Here is a 21,904-nt window from a genome sequence, read left to right on the forward strand (position 1 = left end):
TTTTTTTTTATTATTATTAGACTTACTCCCAAGACAAATCTATAAATCACAGGCAGCTTTTTTTTTTACACAAATTACAAAAAAGGGTCCCCCTTCACTCATTAAATGGTATGCAGGAATATATATCTTCAGATATTAAAGGTGTTAACACTTCTCTTGGAAATGAGACATGGAGATGGCGCTTTATTTTTTTTTTGTTTTTAATAACTTGCTATGATGCCGGTCAAGTCTTTTTAAAAGTATATTCCTATCCCTCAAACACGATCTAAATGGAGTTATGGGTGCAGGAGTCCTTGGGCACAAGTTTACCTTATGAAGTAAATGATTTGAGCGGTTTAACCCTGAAGTTATCCCCCCTTGGAAAACCATACGGTCTACCACCTGTCGCCTCCTCCAGACATCACAGTGATGTTTTGCAATGGCAACTAATGAGACAGAGAGCCACATAATAGCTCACTTAGAAGCTGTGATTGGACAGCCACACAGAGGAGAGTCTGTGCTGGGGAAGACATGTAGGGCTTGTAGTAGCTTCAAATAATATTTATACGCCTACAGAGTAAACATGCAAAACCAAAATGCACAATTTCCTGTTTTGTTTTTAAGGGTAAGAGAGAGTGACAGGAAAGAGAGGTTTGGTTTGTTTGTTAAACCTCAGGGTCCATGGTGTGACATATTAATAAGTCGTATATATTTTATGAACTATAATGAATGAAAAGGTATAAAGTACAAATACAAATAATATGTCAACTTTTTTAATGTATGCCTCAGTTTTAACCATTCTTTGATATGTATCTAATTTAATTTATGTGCACCAGAGCCAAATTAAACAGTTTACAGAATTCTCATTATTGCACTAATATCACAGCCTATTCGGTTTTTCATTTGAGGTTAGCCAAATTCAGCATATATGGTACACTAAATAAGATCACTGAATATTAAAGTTTTAAAACATAAGAACCATTGAATTTATTTTGCCTCTGCTGCTTTGTTCGTTACAGGTGTAATGGCTCTGGAAACTAACTGTATCCAAAATATCTTTAGATTGTGATTTTTCTGTACCCCACTGTTAAACCATAACTGTAAACATGATTTATCAAATGTTCGGTACCATAACAGCACTTGGTATTTTTAACTATATATATATCAGACATTTTTACTAGCGCTCAACAATGGCAATGTCCAAAGTTAAAACATTTCTTTTAAATCCCACTTGACCACAAAAGACACACCTATGTGTTTCATCTTCAAATATATAATGCAGGAAAACCTTCACACAGACAAGAAATATATACAGTTTTTCTAAATAAACCACAATGTTAATACCATCACCTAAAAAAAAAAAAAAAAAATTTAAAAGAGTTTAACTGTTCTTAGTGCATCAAATAATTGAATGTTATGTTCACAAATGTGTATATAGAACAAAATAGTTTGGCCACTTCTAAAAGGACAAAACGTGAAACAGAGAGAAATAAAGATACACATAAGTTCTAAAGATAAACTTTCATTTTGGAACTAGACGTAGATGTTACCATTGTTAAGCGACCAACAATGATTTATTCTACAACAAACACATTGGGGTTAGTAATTGCGATGGCCTAGGTCTTTATGAACCAGTACAGTTCAATGCCTTATTTTGCACTTGCAGAGAGTTCTGCAGAATTGCAGTACAAATTGATGTTGTCTGCAGTGGTATATGGATTGCAGCCAGAAGGTTCAGAGCAATTTATAGGAAAGTAAAGTGATCAGAGAGTCAAATGGGTCACTAGCCTAAGTGTGAGATTGCTGAAGGATTGCTTCTGAAAAAGAGACTGAAATATTCAAAAACGATGGGTACGTGTGTAACTTCCTAGATATATAAAAAAATAAAAAAGGCTGAAATTGTGAAGTCATACAACATTATAGGATATATTTCTGCACATGAAAAAGCAGATAAAATATTTAATATGTAATGTACAGTGCACATTTACCAGATCAGCTTACAGAATGGACGAAGTAGAATCAGAGTGGACAGTTAGGACATGTGCAAAACCCTGCAAAAAACAGAATGACAGGCATCTGCCAATAAAACAAAAAAAAAATGAATTTGTATTTTAGAGGAAATACAATTAAATTTTCCACCAAATACAAAAAAAGGACTGCAGAAAAATGCATACCTTTCTAACAATTTACATAAGTTATTAAATAAGGATCAGATTTAAAAAGAATATAAATGAAGCTTTAAGTAGGTCTTTTCTACATGCATATTATTCTTCACGAAAGAAAAAAAAAAAAAAATACATATGTAAAAAGGCCATTGGTAATTGCTCTGTTAACAGCTGTAGAAAACGCCAATTCTCTGGTCACAAACTCCACTAGTATAGCACTTGGTCTCTGCCTTGTTATAGGATTTTTTCCCTTTAAATACTGTTAAATTCTATTACTCCAATAGTAAAAGAATATGTGACTTGAAATATGGCGATCTTCCTGACAGGGGTGGGGAATCTGCACACAGTTTATACAATTATCCAGAACAGCATCCTCCAGCGCTCTGTGCCTGTGGTTCATCATCTACAATCTGCACTCCTCTCCTTGCAGCTCCTGACTGACTGGGGCCATTGCCTTTTGCACGTTCATCTACTTGTGCCGTTTCAATCATTCCTGGGGAGGAAAAAAATAAATATTGATTATGCACATATTACTTTACACACTACATACTATAGGAGATTGAAAGTAACACTCCATATCAGATGAAAAAGGATAACAAATACAATAGACACAGATGAGGGTTGGGGTTTTTTTTGTAAGAGGCAAGTTGCACTAATAAATAAACAGGGATAGTACAAGCACCATAAACATTACACCTTACATTACAGTGGCAAAATATTTATACAGGTTCACAATTTAGCCAGTTGAGTTAACTCTCGATACAAAGTCTCAGTTTGGCAGTGCTGAAGGAGTAAACATTAAAGGGACAATATATTCACCAAGACAACTTTAGCTAAATAAAGCATGTATAGATAATGCCATTGTGGTCTCACTGCTTAATTCTGTGCCCTTAAGGAGTTAAATAACTTTGTTTATACAGCCAGTCACACCTCCCTGCATGAACCATGCACAGCCTTCCTAAACACTTCCTGTAAAGTGAGATCTAATGTTTATACTTAATTTATTGCATAGTGTTTAATTTAGCCTTTACTCTTATCTCTTGCACTGTTAATAGCCTGCTAGACCTTGCAGGAGCCTCCTGCGATTAAAGTTCAATTTACAGAGTAGGAGATAAAAACTTTTCAAGTTAACACTTTTTTGTTTTCAAGCAGGCTGTGTCAGTCACAGTTGGTGGGAGGGTTGGCTAGGGCTGCAGAAACCAAAGTGATTTAATTCCTAAATGGCAGAGAATAAGGTAGTAAAGCCTTCAGAGGCATGACAACATATTTTCGGCCTTCTGGAGAAAGCTGGCACTCCAAGCTGCTTTGCCACAAGTGATTGCTCACAAACGGTATTGCCTCAACACTCCCGGCACAGGACGGCAACTCTCACGGAGCAAAGAGCAGGAAAAAAAGGCAACGGAGCGGGCGATTCCTCTACAAACATCAGACAGCTTGATCTGTAGCCCGCTACCGGCTGCAGCACAAATCAGAAACCACAGAGGAGACAGTGACATTTCAGGTCTTGTTTATATACAAAGTGGCAAATTGGAAATGTCCCCTTTAGCTAAGTTTGCTTTCTTATGCTCCATAATGTCAGTATGTTTAACATGACTTGTCTCTAAGTCTACCTTACTATGCGTCTGACATGTTAGCCATCTTGTTATTATTACTTTAATCTTACTCTGTCTTATTCCATGAAAATGTGCAATGTTATCGAATGCCACGCAACAGTTTCTCTATGTCAGCTGAAATGCCTGCACCAAGCTGATGTGGCAATGCACAACTAAAATAAAGAATATAAAACATTTTTTATTTTAAATATATAGATTTGACTTACTTTTACAAAGATCAAGGAATAGTTCTTCAATTCCTTTATTCTGTTTAGCTGAAGTGTGATAGTGCTTTGCTCCCACAGATTCAGCATACCTTTAAAAAGAATTGGAATTAATATTTTAGAAAAGAACATCCAGTCTATATCCTTGAGCTACAAACAACAACTTACGTTTCTGCTTCTTGAATGGAGACGTGCCTCTCTTTTTCCAAATCTACTTTGTTACCTGTTAGAAACAGCCGTTAATTAGCAAGGCCAAGTTAGAAAACCACGCAATACACAGAATTACCATTTTGTATGGAGTTCAAGTAACCTACCTACTATACACAAACAAATTTCATTTCCCAGCATTTTTCTGAGTTCCTTCACCCAATTTTTAACCTGGGGGCAGAGTAATTAATTAATTATAGTCTCCTTAAAACAAGAGAAATTTTGAAATATACACACACAAAAAACAAACACCAAAATATCCATCTTATTTTGTAGTGTACGTACAACTTTTGTTCAGTATCCATGGAATGTCATATGTATATGGCAGTTTAAACTACACTGTTATTGAGCTTAACAAAAAGGCTGCGGATCACCTCAAAATTTGATTCTATAAAACAAGTATACAAAATTACAGGTCTTGGTTATATATTACTCACCGACATTTGTGGTTCAATTTAAAGGGACACTGTAGGCACCCAGACCACTTTAGCTCATTGAAGTTGTCTGGGTGCACTGTCCCTTTTATACTTCGTACTGCAATGTTAGCATGACTAGTAATTTAATGGGTTACTTCAAGCACCATGACCACTTTGATGATTCCACTAAAGCTACCACTTGAGCGTTTCTGAAACATAGCACACAAGTGTGACATCACCTCCAGCAGGGGCATTGGTGGATCATTAGCACCAAGAATTCTAGCCTGGCTTAGGTCGACTGTGCGTTTATACATTTGTCAGCAAGCCCCCTGCTGGCGACAAACGTCCAATGGTGTCAGCTTCCATGCACTCTATGACTTCCCTTTTTAGCTACGGGGAGTGATGTCATTGGGGTGAAGATCGGGTGGCCAGGAGAACTTTGCCTCAGTGATAGAAGGGTGATAAGTGTTCAATTTTTATTTCCCCCAGTTTTGGGATTTAGGCGGGGGGAGGGGAGGGAGCAGACCAGTTAAGGATTACTATGGCCCAAAAAAAAAAAAAAAAGAGTGCTTGTTTGTTTTTTCCTTCTTTAAAACATGTTTTTTAGTTTGGATTAAGGAACTGTACTGCATGCATACATTTGATAAGGTAGCCTGACATGAGAGGGTGTAGCTAAGGAGCCTTATGGTGCCAGCAGCATTCTGAAATATTTTTGTGCAAAACCGTAAAACCGTAAAAATGAGTATGGGAAACAAACAAAAAAATTACACCGCATATTAAAAGGACCACTATAGTGCCAGGAAAAAAAACTTCTTTTCCTGGCACTATAGTGCCCTGAGGGTGCCCTCCTCCCGCCGGGCTCTTGGGGGAGGAAGGGGTTAAATTGACCTCTTTTTCCAGCGCCGGGCAGGGAACTCTCCTCCTCCATATCTAGAGACTGGATTAACCCTATTATAAACATAGCAGTTTCTCTGAAACTGCTATGTTTATAGAATGTGGGGATATTTATGGGATAATAATAGTATAACAGTTATAATAATAGTAAACAGTTGAGAATTGCCCACTATTTCAATTCTCAGATCCCAAAGATCGTTATCGTGTAAGTGAAATGTATTCCATATAAATAAAATCACAAAAAATCACAGAGAATGAGAGTGAAAGTTTACACACACACAGAAAAGCTTTCTTGCAGCGTAAGGCCATAAAACTTTAGCTGACAGTTAAAATAACCCTTTCAATGCTGGCTAGACCTAAGTACCGTATATACTCGAGTATAAGCCGAGTTTTTCAGCGCATTTTTTGTGCTGAAAAACCCCAACTCGGCTTATACTCGAGTCAAGTCTGTATTATGGCAATTTGCATTGCCATAATACAGACTGGGGCTGTGGGGGCTGCAGAGAGCGTTACTTACCTGTCCTGCAGCTCCTGTCAGCTCTCTCCTCCTCCGCGCCGTCCGTTCAGCACCTCGGTCAGCTCCCAGTGTAAATCTAGCGAGAGCTGCGGCTCTCGCGAGACTTACAGTGGGAGCTGACAGAAGAGCTGACCGGACAGCGCGGAGGAGGAGGGAGCTGACAGGAGCTGCAGGACAGGTAAGTTATAGCTCTGACAGCTCCCCCCCACTGAACTACCAATGCCACTGGACCACCAGGGAGTAAGAGCCCCCCTCCCTGGCCAGCTAGCAAGCAGGGAGGGGGGGACTTAAAAAATTATAATAAAAAAAAAAAAATATTAAAAAAGTAAAATAATAATTAATAAAATAATTAAATATAACAATCAAAATGCCCACCCCCACCAACACATACACAAACACGCACTGCACCCTTACACGCATACACTGCACCCACACGCATACACTGCATTCATTATATACACACACTGTAAATAAATATTCAATTAATATATACACACACACACACACACAATGCACTCATACTGCACTCACACACACTGCATTTATTATATACACACACTGTAAATAAATATTCAATTAATATAATTTTTTTAGGATCTAATTTTATTTAGAAATTTACCAGTAGCTGCTGCATTTCCCACCCTAGTCTTATACTCGAGTCAATAAGTTTTCCCAGTTTTGGGGGGTAAAATTAGGGGTCTTGGCTTATATTCGGGTCGGCTTATACTCGAGTATATACGGTAATTAAGATCTATTCTCATGTAATTTTAAATAAAATAACATTTAAACCAGTTCATTAGTCACTTCCTGGAACCATCCAATAAGAGTAGTCTACCATGTTCTATAACCAGAATTTTAACTTGCCTATACAGATATTTTATCTTATTTTAGAGCAAATCAATACACCTGGATAAATATCACGATATGCTGACATGTGATATGTCACATAAATACACACTCGAGTATAAGCAGAGTTTTTCAGCACATTTTTTGTGCTGAAAAAACCCAACTCGGCTTATACTCTAGTCAATGTCTGTATTATGGCAATTTACATTGCCATAATACAGACTGGGGGCTGGCAGCGAGCGCTTACCTCTCCTGCAGCTCCTGTCAGCTCCCTTCTCCTCCGCGCCGGTCCGTTCAGCACCTCTGTCAGCTCCCAGTGTAAATCTCACGAGAGCCGCGGGGTCATAGTGCGGCTCTCGCTAGACTTACAGTGTGAGCTGACAGAGGAGCTGCACGGACCGGCGCGGAGGAGAAGGGAGCTGACAGGAGCTGCAGGAGAGGTAAGTGCTCTCTGACAGCCCACCTCCCCCCCACTGAACAGCCAATGCCACTGGACCACCAGGGAGTGAGAGCCCCCCTCCCTGCCATGTATCAAGCAGGGAGGGGGGACGAAAAAAAATAAAATAAAATATTAAAAATAATAATATTAAAAAGAAAATTTAAAAAATTACAATTATTATAATTAAAAAATAATAATAAAAATGCCCACCCCCCCACCAAGGCTCTGCATCACACACACACTGCACTCATTATATACACACACTGTAAATAAAAACTCAATTAATATAATTTTTTTAGGATCTAATTTTATTTAGAAATTTACCAGTAGCTGCTGCATTACCCACCCTAGTCTTATACTCGAGTCAATAAGTTTTCCCAGTTTTTTGGGGTAAAATTAGGGGCCTCGGCTTATATTCGGGTCGGCTTATACTCGAGTATATACGGTAATTCATCTTTTCTATCTGCAGAATAGAAAGTTTAATATATACTTCTTAGTTAACTAAGATTACTAAATATCTAAATCTGATCGTGATTTATCCAGTCATATATCATGCTATTAGAAAAATATTAAAATTAGATTAATTAAATTAAACCAGTATAATTACCAGTTGAGTAGACATTCTCATCTGATGAGTAGGTAGTCTCAGGAACTTGTTTGGATTTCTTGCTCTGACTCTGCTTTTCTTTCTTAGCCTGCGATCCTGACTGCCTCCTTTGCATACCCTTTGCTTTCTCTGCATTCCTCTGCATACCCCCCTTCCCTTTGTCTTAACTTTTTTTTAAAGGGAAAATTCACTGTTCGTCACAAGGTGATAGACCAATAGAAAACTAGAGGTGTGGTTACTTTTCAGATCGCAATTTAAGTATTTGGTCTATAGAGGGCAGTCTCGTCCCACTAAACATTCCTATCCAGGAAAACTTTTCCTGGTGGCTATTTTGACTTCATTTACCTTATCTTTATGGTTGTCTATAATTTAAGTTTACTGTCAGATCAAAGAGTTTCTTTTTTCTTCAGACTATGTGTCTGGCAAATTCGGCTATAATTTCTAATATGACAGTTATAACTAAGTTTGACCCCTAAACTTACAATGGGACGTTATACAATATCGAAAGTAAAATTAAATTATTTACTCTTCTCTGTCACAAATGTCTGGGTTTAGAATTGATTATATTCCATTAGCATTTAGACAGTCTGTTCATCCCCCGTTCTCATCTCTTATCAACAGGTTTGTATATAAAATACATTCCTTAGCTTCTGGCAAAGTGGTTAGTTTTACAGAAGGGATAGAAATCTTGTGTCTTTTGTTAGCTTGAGAATAACAAAATGGAGTCTGCTCTGTTCTGAGTGAAACTGACAATATACACTTTTAATTTCTATCATAGCACAAAATGTCTGCGATGTAAATACCCTGACAAGAAGAAAGGGTTAATCCCAGCTGGACCTGGCACCCAGACCACTTCATTAAGCTGAAGTGGTCTGGGTGCCTATAGTGGTCCTTTAATGAGACCAAAACCTATTACATGCATTAATGTGTTGGTGCGGAGAGTAACTTTTGCATTAATAGGATTCAGTTATCACAGGATGTTGCACTGATGGAATGGTCACAAGCTTACAAACATTGACTTGCCAAGTTTATATTTGGGTCAGTCTTGTTACTACCTTTCACGTGAGACAACCTAAGTGAGAACCAATGAAGAGCGTATGTATTCATTTACAGAGACAGAAAGACACACAGCATGAAAATAATAATCTAAAGAGAATGACTCTGCAGAACACATTTAGAGGTGTTGAGTAGTTCAGTGATAAGGACTGGCTGGAAACCAAAATAATGGTTAAAGAGCACAGTATGAGACATGGTGACATGGCAAGCTTACCTTCTGGAACGAATCCTCATCTGTAATGTCATATACTAAAATAGCTCCATTAGAGTCTCTGTAGTAGATGGGACCGAGCGCATGGAATCTTTCTTGCCCTGCAGTATCCTGAGGAAGAAAGAAGACGAAAGTATGACCAGATACCGTGTTCATGGAATGTTTTAAATAAATTTGTTTGAGAGTTTTGGTGATAAAATAAGTACAAGGAAATCTAGCAAATTATTATTTAATCAGAGGTCAATGAAGGCAGTTGTCTATCACTCACCATCACTGAATAGCAAATACATTATTAACCCCTTCAACACAGTTTCATAAGTTTTTGTTTTTGTTTTTTTAACTTGGGTGAAGGGGGGTTGGAGGAAATATTGAGTAAACGTAAATTGACTCCATTAACCTTGAAGCATGCCTCATTCACACAATGTTTAAGGTTTTGGGGAGCGAGGCACACTCTGAATTAAGAGACAAGTTGCCCGTTCACTACGGATTGCTACAAATGAAAAGTAGGACTATTAGTGGAGAGAGACAGCATATTTTGTGGTAGACACTATATGGCACTAGTTATGAAACGGTTAAAAGAACACTCTGGGCACCATAACAACTTCATCTGAGAGAACTTATGGTGTTAGGAGGTCCCGGGCACCGGCTTAACTGAAAGGGTTAAACCGTTCAACTTTTGTCTTTAGTCCGGTGCCGTCAGCTTTGCCCCTTATCTTCCATTGCAGTCCACGGCATCAGTCAGGAAGCCTCGGACTGGGTACCAGCTGAGGCTCTCGGCCCATCTGTAGACCTCTGTTGACTTAAAGGTAGGCAGACAATGTAATAGAGCAGTAGGAAATGCTAGCAGAATGCTTGGTTGTATAGGGAGAGGTATTAGCAGTAGAAAGAGGGAAGTGCTCATGCCATTGTACAGCACACTGGTGAGACCTCACTTGGAGTATTGTACGCAGTACTGGAGACCATATCTTCAGAAGGATATTGATACCTTAGAGAGAGTTCAGAGAAGGGCTACTAAACTGCATCATGGATTGCAGGATAAAACTTACCAGGAAAGGTTAAAGGATCTTAACATGTATAGCTTGGAGGAAAGACGAGACAGGGGGGATATGATAGAAACATTTAAATACATAAAGGGAATCAACACAGTAAAGGAGGAGACTATATTTAAAAGAAGAAAAACGACCACAACAAGAGGACAGTCTTAAATTAGAGGGACACAGGTTTAAAAATAATATCAGGAAGTATTACATTACTGGGAGGGTATTGGATGCATGTAATAGCCTTCCAGCTGAAGTGGTAGAGGTTAACACAGTGGAGGAGTTTAAGCATGCGGGGATAGACATAAAGGCTATCCTAGCTATAAGATAAGGCCAGGGACTAATACTAATGAAAGTATTTATAAAATGGGGCAGACTAGATGGGCCGAATGGTTCTTATCTGCCGTCACATTCTATGTTCACACAATGGAGTGAAAAAAAAGTTCACGCCGTGTGACTTCACATGATGGTCACATTCGCTTCAGTTCATTCTATTCTGTTTTTTTTTTTCTGTTTGGGGGAGGGTTTTTTTTTTGTTTTGGTTTTTAGCAGTTTATATTTCAGGTTTACACTAATTCAACCCTAGCATCACTTCCTCTTGCAGGATTTTATATTCTGTCTTCTCATTCAAGGCAAAAATATGAAGGCACATATTAGATGCTTAATGATCAACATACCCATATTGCAAGATTCACTCTTTTTCCACCAATGTTTAATTTCTTTGTTAAAAATGATGCCTGGAAAAAAAAAAAAAAAAGAGATTATTTTTTTTAAAATGCAGATAAAAAAAAAACAAAAAAACACAAAGAATGAATATTAATACTTTACAAGAAGGTTTCACAACCAAGCTCATCTAGATTGCACAATCCTCACCTACATCTTTAGGGTAAGGACAATATAAAGAAATATAAATATCTCCATATCTGTCACATGTTACACACACTCATATTTGGCATACAAACAGCAATTATTAGAAAAAAGCACTGTCCCTCTATGAGCCAGAATAGCTTTGTTTTTTTATTTATAGCATACATTATGATATTTAGATTTCAGCCTACTTTGCCATAGTGTGGAAGCAACAAATAGTGTTAATTCAGTAAGAAGTCATGTTGAAAATTGCATATAAAGATCTAAACATAAGGAATGGGAAACTATAATGTCTGAGAGTTCAAAAATCTCTCTAAATGCAACACACCAAGCACCATAACCACTATAGGGTGCCAGGATTGTCCAGGCAACCCCACCCCCAAAAACAGTTTAAAAAAAAAAATTATTATTATATTATTATTATTAATAAATATATACACACACACTGTTACCAACTTACCTGGGGTCTGCTAGATGCAGGTCACTTTCCTATGAGAGCCAGATCTCCGAAGGGCTAGCTCATTGGCCAAGAGTGTCAGATTATCGCTCTCAGCCAATAATGCAAGTCCTGCACCAGAGGTTCTGTGCCCAAGTGGTTCCAAGTATGCTGCCAATCATCAGCAAACAGTTGGACCAGTTTGTGTGTAAGGGGGGTAGCATAACCATTAATGCAGAGATTAGTGGTTATGGTGGAAGTCCATATGTGGGGTCTTTGCATCCTAAGAAAATCCTGCCTACAGGATAAGCAGAGCAGTGCTATAGAAGGTTAACGAGCATCTGAGATCTTCTTACCGTTTAAATGGAGCAGTCAGTCACTGTCAAAAATTATATTTTTTATTTTAATATATTGACATATGCTTTGTGAAGGTCAGTTGTGTAACAAGCTATCTGGTTTCACAATGGAATTTCATTAACATTTAAAAGGAGGTTGTCATCAAAGGGTACAAATCTTTACTATAAAAAGGTTTCAAGGGTCATGTTATCAGGAGATCAGAGTAATCAACATCTAGGTATAACCATGAAGTTTGTGTTAAACCAAGCCATCCTGTCCAATCTACCCAGAAACCAACCCTAACTGGTCACTTTTTACACAGTGTTTTAGTGTAACTGGAGGGAAGAGATCAGAGAAAAGGACTTGTGTAAAGATTGAACTCTCTGTGAAAAGAGGGCAGGATAAACCACTTTTGGGAGGGAAAATAAATTCTGGGACTTGTAGTTATTAATGACAGCAAGAATCAGTCTTTAAAAAGGACAACAGCCAAGGAGGTCACTCTCTTGCTCTGTCGGGGAGGACAGCGCAGCAAGCAGTTGTGCCATGACGAATAGAGAGACTCTCTCAGACCACCAAACATGAGGGCGCAAGGGGAAAATCTTCATTTAAATGTATAAGTATTGCCCTTTTACTATGTATCTTTTGGTTTTGGACTGGATGTGGTTATGTGTATATCCTAAAATCTGTAACAGTATCCTAAATCAATATTAACAATACATTTTATTATACACTTGTGTTTGTGTCTTATTTGTCACGCATTCCCTAAGAATATTCTTGTAAGAGCAGAGGGTCGTAATTTCTTACACCTGTTTTACCCAAACCAAACCATTTTCAAAAACGCATGGATCATTTTGGCACTTCCAAAATTAAAAAAGTTTCTGAGCCTCTGTCAATTCTTAGGTACCCAAATGGTCAACGGGAATTCAGTGCAACCAAACCCTGGTTACCCATAAAAACTGGAAGAACTGCATTTATGGTCTCTAAATTATTGCAACAAACAAATAAAAAGAAACCACACACAAACAAAACCAACTGCAATCCAGCCTGGATGATCTGTTACGGCTACGTCCATTTAAATTTAAACAGGGTATCGGCAGTTTTGGTAACTAACAGAAGGATTATCCAAGAAGTGCATACATGATGATCCAGGTAAAAGATCCAATACTTTAGTCCACTAATAAAAGAAAACAATAACACATGGAAGTTTGTCTTTACATCCAGACATAAGGTGCAATCTAATGGCATCCTGTTAATCAAATCAGTCATGTAAGTGGTATTCCTGCAATGTCATCTCTACTGCAAATTAACAGAGGAGGAGAAATTAAACAGTTTGTCATGATTGTATAATTTGACTTCCATTTGTTTCTCATTTCTCTAAACTTGCTTTGCAGTTTAGTTAACAACAACGGCACTGAACTAGCTTACATTATAATAAAGTCAGCACTGTAGGGAATTCAAAGTAAATTTCAAATTAAATTCAAATTCAAGGCCAAAGCAGACTAATTGGAACAATTATACAGGTATCCTATTTTGGTCTAAAATTAGGATATTCACTAGGAATTACTCAAATTCTGACTTAACCCCTTAAGAACCAAACTTCTGGAATAAAAGGGAATCATGACATGTCACACATGTCATGTGTCCTTAAGGGACCACTATAGGCACCCAGACTTAATGAAGTGGTCTGGGTGCCAGCTCCAGCTAGGTTTAACCCTTTCTTCTATAAACATGGCAGTTTCAGAGAAACTGCGATGTTTATAATAGGGTTAATCCAGCCTCTAGCAGCTGTCTCATTGACAGCCGCTAGAGGCGCTTCCGCGTTTCTCACTGTGATTCTCACAGTTGCTGGCTAATGTGTTTAAAATGGGGAGAACTCCCATTTTGTTGGTAGCAACATCTTATGAACGCCTTGTGACTTGCTGTCCCTTCATTTTTCCGGATTTAATGCCAGTGACTAATCTTCACTATATTTTTAAAAATCACGAAATATACAGGAGATCATTTATAAAAAAAAAAAAAAAAACTTTGTAATCATTGGTATCACAAGCATATCAATCTGTATAAACTTCAAGGTTTATAATTGATCTTATGACCACATTTATCTTTTGGCAGACTTCATATTTTAGAATTTTAAGCTCAAGTATTTCTTTAGCAATAATGTAAATTCACCATACTATACCATTTGTCAATTCATTGCCTGTAAATTGGCCCATATAAAAGATAACCATTTGTTTTCCAACTTAAAAAAAAAAAAAAATAAGTCAACACCCAGCAAGGTAACCCCAAAATCCTGACCTGAAGAGGCCTATCCCTGCCGACCCAGACTCTTTTCTCCTTTACTTCATTTTCTTTTCTGCTCTCTCTGACTTTCTTCTAGCTACTCCCTGGAGGGGACAATGGGAACAGTACCTTATATTCGCATACAATATGATCCAAAGGAAAGACAGGTGTCCATGGAAAACGGAAAGCATGTCTAACTCCCCTACAGGGAAACAGACAGCAACATTCTTCAACGTTCAAGCCAACCGTAAACTGTATGCTTTGTGTTTTCGCACCACCTGTACGGTACGTTATATTTTTGACAAGACTGTCACAAATAAATAAAGTATCTTAAAAAAAACAAAAAAAAGTTATGACAGTGAGATTTAGTACCTTGCTTAGGAGGGAAAACTGAAGTGAAAATGTGAGTATTAATTGTGTACATGACAACAGTAGTTGAGATAAGTAATGCCACCCTTTTTTATTTCCTGTTATACTGCTTCCATGAACACGAGAGAAAAGGAACTCTCCCCCCCCCCCCCCCAATCCCGCCTTCCTATATATTTATGCCAATAAATATTTTTAGCTGTGATCTGTACATGAGCAATAGTGGTTGGCTTCTACAGGCAATTGTCATGTATTAAAGTATGAAGGTTATAAACAAATACAGATTGATTAATCAGCATTTGACACAAATATTATATTATGTCAGAAGGTACATAATCACCTCTTAGTGACCGAGAATTTTCCAAAACGCTGCATTCTTGACAATGCTGCCAAAAAAAGGCCTCTGTGTGCATTCTACTGCAACTTCATACTTTGTTTAACTGTACAATGGTCCTGCCCCGGCAGCTCTATATTTCTACATAGATCATGCAACTAGTGTGGTGGTTATAGTGTATAGTGTTCCTTTAATGGAAAGTTTCACATGACTTGTGTGTTCTACTGCCTCCAAGACTCCAGGTTTGTATTATGCTCTATTTCCAGAGTACTGCAATACTCCACACATTTATACCTTTGCTAGGTGTTTGGAGAACTTGTAATTGTCAACACTCAAAGCACCATAGCCACTAGAGTCTCCTGTGATGGTTGGTGTGCCAGGAGTGCCCTGGTCAACCCATGGTAAGTAATCAAATCACATTACCTGGTATCTGCATTGCTCTGCTCCCCAGCCGATGCTTTCATCCAATGAGCTGTTGGAAAATCCAGCGTTCGGAGGGAAGGTGTACAGCAGCTCATGTCAGACCCCAGCTAAGAAGTCAAAGCATTCAAAACCAGACTACTTCATACTGTGGTGGAATCTCGGTAAAAATAAATTTAGTAGGCCGAGATTACCACGTGGCATGTGTACGTGCATATGCTGACGTATCGATCAGTTGGTTGCACGTGGCAAGATATGATCAGTAGTGTACGGAGCATGTGCGAGAATACAGGATGTAGTATTCCCCTCCTCCATTGTGCTGGACAGGCCATGCGGTCAAACAGGAAGTTAATTCTTATTTGTATTGATTGGTCAAGAGAATGTGCGGGTGGAGCTTAATATGGGAGGAGTTATGTGCCTATATAGGGAGCCTGCACTATTGTCCGGGGCTCAGAACTTGTATTTTGGAGACATTAGTCCCTCTGAGTCCCGATCGGTGAACCGAATAAAGAATCTCTTCCTTCCTATAGAAACCTGTGTCCATCTCTCTGTGCTTGGCTTCCGTCAGTTTCTCCGGTATCAATACTACCTATTGAGACAAGGCAATCCTGGCACCAAAACCACTAAAGCTTGGAGGATTCCTTTAACCAACTCTAAGGCAAACAGATCCCCTTAGCTGTTGGGCATCGCACCTTTATATTTTTTCATAACTCTGAGGTAGCAAGACTTAAGAAAAGCAGCTTCTAAAATGTACAAAAATGCCATGCAAATTGATGGAATTTTTAGAATTTAAAAAAAAAAGTTGTTTTTCTAAAAAAGAAAGAAAATCCCCTCTTTTTTAAAGTTCACTTCACGTTTTACAGCTCCAGGGAGGAATTAAAAAAAAATATATATATACACGTTTTTCCTTAAAACCTCCATGACCACACAACAATTGGTTAAAAAAGAAAAGGAATTTAATTGCCAGAACATGAAAATATTCCAATAGTCAAAAACTTTTTTTTCTCAGTTATTGAACATGGGAAGATTACAGAAATTGCCAGCCAGTGTGTGAATGTCCCACAAATCTCAAGTGGATCGTTCTTCGCAAGGATGGCATCTTAAAGTGTGGGACCAATGAAACTACAAATGTTGTAGGATGAAGGGGGTCGGGTGGAATCTCCAGTTCCAAACTGTCCGTTATGCATAGATTTGTACCACTAAAGCTGCACTTATTAGCACCTTCAGTAAGGAAAATCTTGCACCAAGCTATGCTGCTCCAATCCAAAAAGTGCATGATAAATGTAACATCTGCTTATTTATCATAGCAGCTCCCGGCAAACTGCAAGAACCAAATGCATGTTACTGGTTATTAATTGGTGCTTCTTATTTCTGAGTTGTTCCTGTCTGTTTACTTAGAATACCAAAGTTCTAGTACACAGAAGAAAACTTAATGTAGCCTCTGTTGGTTGATTTTCTCACTGATTGTTACACAAAGACAAAATGTAAGAACCATGGGGGATGGAGCATGAGGAAAGCTACCCCAAGCAATATGGTGAAAACTTGTAGTGTACTTGGATAATACATTATTAAGCCACACTTTGAACAATCTTTTAGGTAAACTATAAAAGTCACGCAACCATAACAAAAAGAACATCCTTCATGTTTGAAACTAACCACTGAGCAATAGAGTACAATACGTTATTGCTTAGAATCATGCAATGTCTCATCAGAATCTAATGTCCCAGATTATATTTACAGATCTGTGCAAGACAGACATTGACAGGAAGTTGTGCAGCAAGGTTCCTGCTGTTTTACGGAGGTCTCCTAATAAAACAGATTACGTTTGAAACTGAAAGCAACCCACTTTAAAAAAAAAAAAAAAAAAAATTGCAACATTACTTATGATTTGGAAAATTAGCAGAACATCTAAAAAGGATGGAAAAAAAAAATAATTACCGGTACCTCCTTGTGTCTACAAGTACCTAATATTAGGAAGATGCATTTGGGTGAGAATGCATGTGTCCCGTGCCAAACCATCTGACAAAAAAAAATAAAATATATAAATATATAAATATATAAATATAATAAATATATAAATATATCTCTCTCTATCTTGTGGCCCACCTCCACACTTCTGACTTGTCAATATCACAGTCACCCAAAATGTGTATATTTAAAGTGGCTCTGTCACCTCAAACTTACCTTACTCATATTGTTCTCTCTTTTCCTCTTACAAAATGTGTTCTTTTGTCCATTTCTGATCTAAATCTCTTTAAAAAAATATATACAAGACAAATTAGTCCCCTACTTTGTCTTATGTTTTAAAGAGAACTAGTTCAGAAATTAAGAAAAGAACACGTTCTGAAAGAGAAAAAAAAAAAAAAAAAAAAAGGAACAATATGAGTAAGGTATGTTTGAGGTGACAGAGCCACTTTAAGTATAAAATGTGGAAAAGCAGCAATTTTCAGAAGAGTTGTAAAATGATCTATACTGTGCTAGCAAAAATGTCACTCCATGCTCTGTCTTCCCGCAGCTATATATGCGGTCAGTCAGCAAGGGTTGTAGGAGTTTGAGCGCAGGACTTATTTTTGTATATTAATCATTCAGCACTGCCCACCCAAGCGTTTTTCACAGGATCATTCAGAGCTTTTTACAACAGGGTCTGGGCAGCAGCTACGAGCATTAGTGGTGGCAGGTAGTTAAAGAGACCACTAAAGTCACCAAGACTACTTCAACTCAATGAAGTGGTCCTTTAGTTTTAACCCTGACAACATTGTAGTTTCTTTAAAAACCACAATGTTTACACTGCAGGGGTACAGCAGCACTGTCGGTCCCACTCACCCCATCCATGCAACATTAGTATTTCCTAAAAATAAAATCATTATTTAATACTCACACTGGCTGGAATTCCAACTCAAGCAAAAGATATACAGAGACAAAGTAGAGACTACTTTGTCTCAGTATTTTTCCTAAGCCTGACACTTCTAGACACTTGGCATCTAGAAGTGTCAATCTCCAAGCAGTCACCAATGACATATTGGATATTAGCTGTATATATGGAAGTTCTCACGGTCTCTATGCTTCCTCCATAGAGTACTCGAGCGCAGACGGGAGAGTACAGTAGTGACGTCAGCTCATAGCAAAATAGAACCAGACGGAAGATAATAAAAAGGTGCCAGCAAGGGACATGATCAGGCAAGTACATTTTATCCTTTGCCTGCTCCCCTCCTTTTCCGCCAGAGGAGAGGTGACTGTTGAGGGTCTTTGTAAGTTATGCAAAGTCCCCAGAGAGTGACAGTGATGCTTTAAATCCACCACAAGTCGTTGTGTTCCTGGCAGCCATTAGAGGCGCTTCACTGCACTGACCAAGAAAACGGTCACATGACGCAGACGCTCATAGAAAAGCATTGACTTCAATGGTTTCTTATGTGAAGCATTTGGATGCGTGCCCACCACGTAGTTTCCAATGCTCCTCTCATCAACTCATGAGCCAGAGCTGCTGGCAGCACTGAAGGAATCTAGGCACTTGAGCAAGAGGCAAATACCATTTTTTTCCCCCCTATGATTTCTACAGGAAAAGGTGAGGTGGCTACCTTGACAAGCGAACAGAAAACTGTAGTAAAGCATTTTCACTTACAAATAAAAAATTTGAATATAAATTGCAGCTTCTAACTAAAAGCAATAGGTTGCTCAACAGACCACGACAGCAAATGGCGAAACCTCCTACAATTTGTAATTCTATAGTGAATTCTTAACAATTCAGTTCAGTAAATCTTGTTTGTGTGAGATGCCTCAGGGACCGTTTACTTGGTTAGCGGTCATGCTTCCATAAATGGTGATTTTTCAGAGTTCCTAGAGAATTGGAGACTAAGCGAAAGTTTAATACGAATATGAGAAAAGGCACTCAATAACAGTGCAGCCCTAGAAATATTTATGGGTTAGGGATAAAGCAGCATAACACCCAAAGATATCAGAAATAAAAAGTGTAATAATGGACATACGAGTAAGGAGAGAGTCAAAAATAGTTGCTTTTTCAAAAGGAACACTAAGCACCAAAACCACTTCATTGTGCATAGATGCGGTCTCTTATCTGCCAATGTAAAAGACTGCTGTGTACACTAAGTCATAGTGGTTGTCTAGGTCTATAAAAGGTTTCAATAGATAAACTATAATCCCATTAGCCCTTGAGTTTATTAGATACAGAATACTCTGACTAGATTCAGGCATTCTAGTGTGGGCAAAGCTCACTACAGAAACTGCAAGAGATTTTAGAGAGAATGTAATTTATTTAAATGCATTATCTAAAGAGGTCAAAGTACAAAAAATATATAAATAAAAAAACTGAAGATGAACTTTACATCCACATCACTGGTTCACATTATATGAAGTTAGACTTCTGTAAAGTTTTTTATACAAAACAAATTACAGCTGTTATACACACTTCTAATCTTCACTTCAGCAAAATAATTTGTGATATTCGACCTGCACAATGCTTTATGCACAAAGTGACAGAAATGGAATATGAAACAAAACAGAAGAACGAGCACTTTCTAGAAATTCTATAGAAATAGACAGAGGCTAAAACCACAAGCCTTTCCAATGGGTAAGTGTCAGTGAACAGATAAGATCATTACAGAAATAGCTCTATTTCCAAGCAGAATATTATTCTTACAGGGAGGGACCACTTGGCCTGGTATCTGTGAAACAGGGACTGGTAGTAACTTTCAGCACTACATTTATTATGGACCAAGTTACCCAGGATGCCCTGCCAACCTGCAAAATGCAGACTGAGCAACAGGAGGACCACATGCACTACAAGTGTGAGCTTTCCTGGAAACTCTGAGGAACTCACGTGTTGCGCGCGCGCACACACACACACACACGGCTGGTACTCCAGGCTCTAGATCAGGGGTCCTCAAACACCCCCCCTTCCCTCCCATTATTCTTTGGCTATGTAATTCAAAGAATCATGGGAGTTGTAGTTCAGCACAGTTTGAGGACCCCTGCTCTAGATAGATAGTAGCCAAATTAAAAAAACTAATTATGAAACACCACCTGCTGAAGAACTACTACTCCCATGATGCTTGGCCATCTTAAAGAAACATAAAATGGATAAACAGTTTTACAACACACTGGGATTTGTCTACCTTAGGTCACTCTTGCTCTAGTCTACATCCTCAAGGATGGATAATCCCAGCAGTTCTAGGACTACAAGCCCCATGATGCTCTGGCAGTGTTGTGGCTGGCAGAGCATTGTGGGAGTTGTAGTTGCACACACAGGAGCCGGGTCCCACCTGTAGGGTAGTGATGTGCTTGTCGTTGAACTTGTTCTCGCAGTAGCGGAGGACCAGCGAGGTCTTGCCCACACAGCCCTCCCCGAGCAGCACCACCTTGAACGAGTAGGTCCTGCTAGCCCCGGCCGCCGCCGCTCCTCCTCCTCCTGCCGCCATGGAGACTGCTGGAGCTGGGAACCCAGGCCGCAATCTAGGCCCACACGCAGCTCCGGGCTCCCGAGGCCGGTACGGGGAAGGGGGGGAGGGGTGACAGAGCGCTAGTGACAGGCCAAGGACTCTGGGAACCGTCTATCTATCCGCCTCCCTCTAATGGCGACTTCTTCCTCTTACGTCACTTCTCGGGGTCACGTGAGCTGTCAGGAGGAGGGGGGTGGCTGTTGGCTGGGCGTGGCCACGGGAGGGAGGCGGGTATGTAGTGACGTAACCATAAGGGGTGTGGTTTGTGGCAGCTCTGCACTCTCTAAGATGAGGTGGTCCAGCATGCAGGCAGAGTGATGGCTTTTCTCATAGGGTTATCCCAACACTGGGAATTATGGGTATTGGCAAAATAATTCCTAATTCAAAAACAAACACATTGCAAAATCACTCCAACTAGTTTATTTTGCCCACTTGTGCTATTTTTGTCTAAAATATGTAATTTCATGCTGCATTTTCCCACCATTCTTGGTATAAATCAGGCTTCCTCAAACTCCGGCCCTCCAGATGTTGCTGAACTACAACTCCCATGATTCTATGAATGAAATAGATAGGCTGAGAATTATGGGAGTTGTAGTTCAGCAACATCTGGCGGGCAGGAGTTTGGGGAAGCCTGTTATAAATAATGGCTCCAGCTATCTGTATTGTGTTCTGTGTTTTTTTTACGTAAAGGAACGCCGTAGGAACCCAGACCACTTTGTCTCAATGAAGCTGTCCATGTGTGCCACGTCTCAAAATGGAACCCCCTTCAGTAAATCCAGACTACTAATTATTATTATTATTGCCATTTATATAGCGCCAACAGATTCCGTAGCGCTTTACAATGGACTACTTCCGCGAGGCAGGTCCTTAGAAGTACTGGGTTATTCATACGATGCACAATATGGTTGAAAACAAAACAAACCTCTTGCAAGATAGTGGATCAGGGTATACATACAGAAAAAGTGCAAAAAAAGTACAAACAATGCAAAACCCAAATTTACACACCTGTATGAACAGGGGAGGGGGGTAACTAGATTCAAAACCTCGGAGGACACTGGACGCCTTTCGCAGCCAAAACTTTATCAACACGGCACATCCAGGCTCCTACCACCATGGCCTCTGCAGAAAGCAGAAGTGGTCATTTAAAGTATCTTCTGTGGTGTAAAGTGCATGTATTGTGAATTGTGGAAATTCATTTTAGAAAAGTAGACGTTATTTTTAA

At 38.9% G+C, this 21,904-nt stretch overlaps 1 protein-coding gene across 1 annotated transcript; it reads right to left on the minus strand.

Moving 5' to 3' along the window:
• Positions 1-734: 734 nt before the first annotated feature.
• On the minus strand, positions 735-20,853 carry RAB21 (RAB21, member RAS oncogene family). The gene is made up of 7 exons (XM_063447006.1): positions 20,506-20,853; positions 10,868-10,927; positions 9,157-9,264; positions 4,275-4,338; positions 4,129-4,183; positions 3,964-4,052; positions 735-2,637 (listed from the first exon to the last, which is right to left on the minus strand). The coding sequence occupies exons 1-7, from the start codon at positions 20,659-20,661 to the stop codon at positions 2,501-2,503; spliced, it is 669 nt and encodes a 222-aa protein (XP_063303076.1). The 5' UTR covers positions 20,662-20,853; the 3' UTR covers positions 735-2,500.
• Positions 20,854-21,904: the final 1,051 nt, after the last annotated feature.

Source organism: Pelobates fuscus, chromosome 3 (genome assembly GCF_036172605.1).
Source record: "Pelobates fuscus isolate aPelFus1 chromosome 3, aPelFus1.pri, whole genome shotgun sequence".
Taxonomy (NCBI): Eukaryota; Metazoa; Chordata; class Amphibia; order Anura; family Pelobatidae; genus Pelobates; species Pelobates fuscus.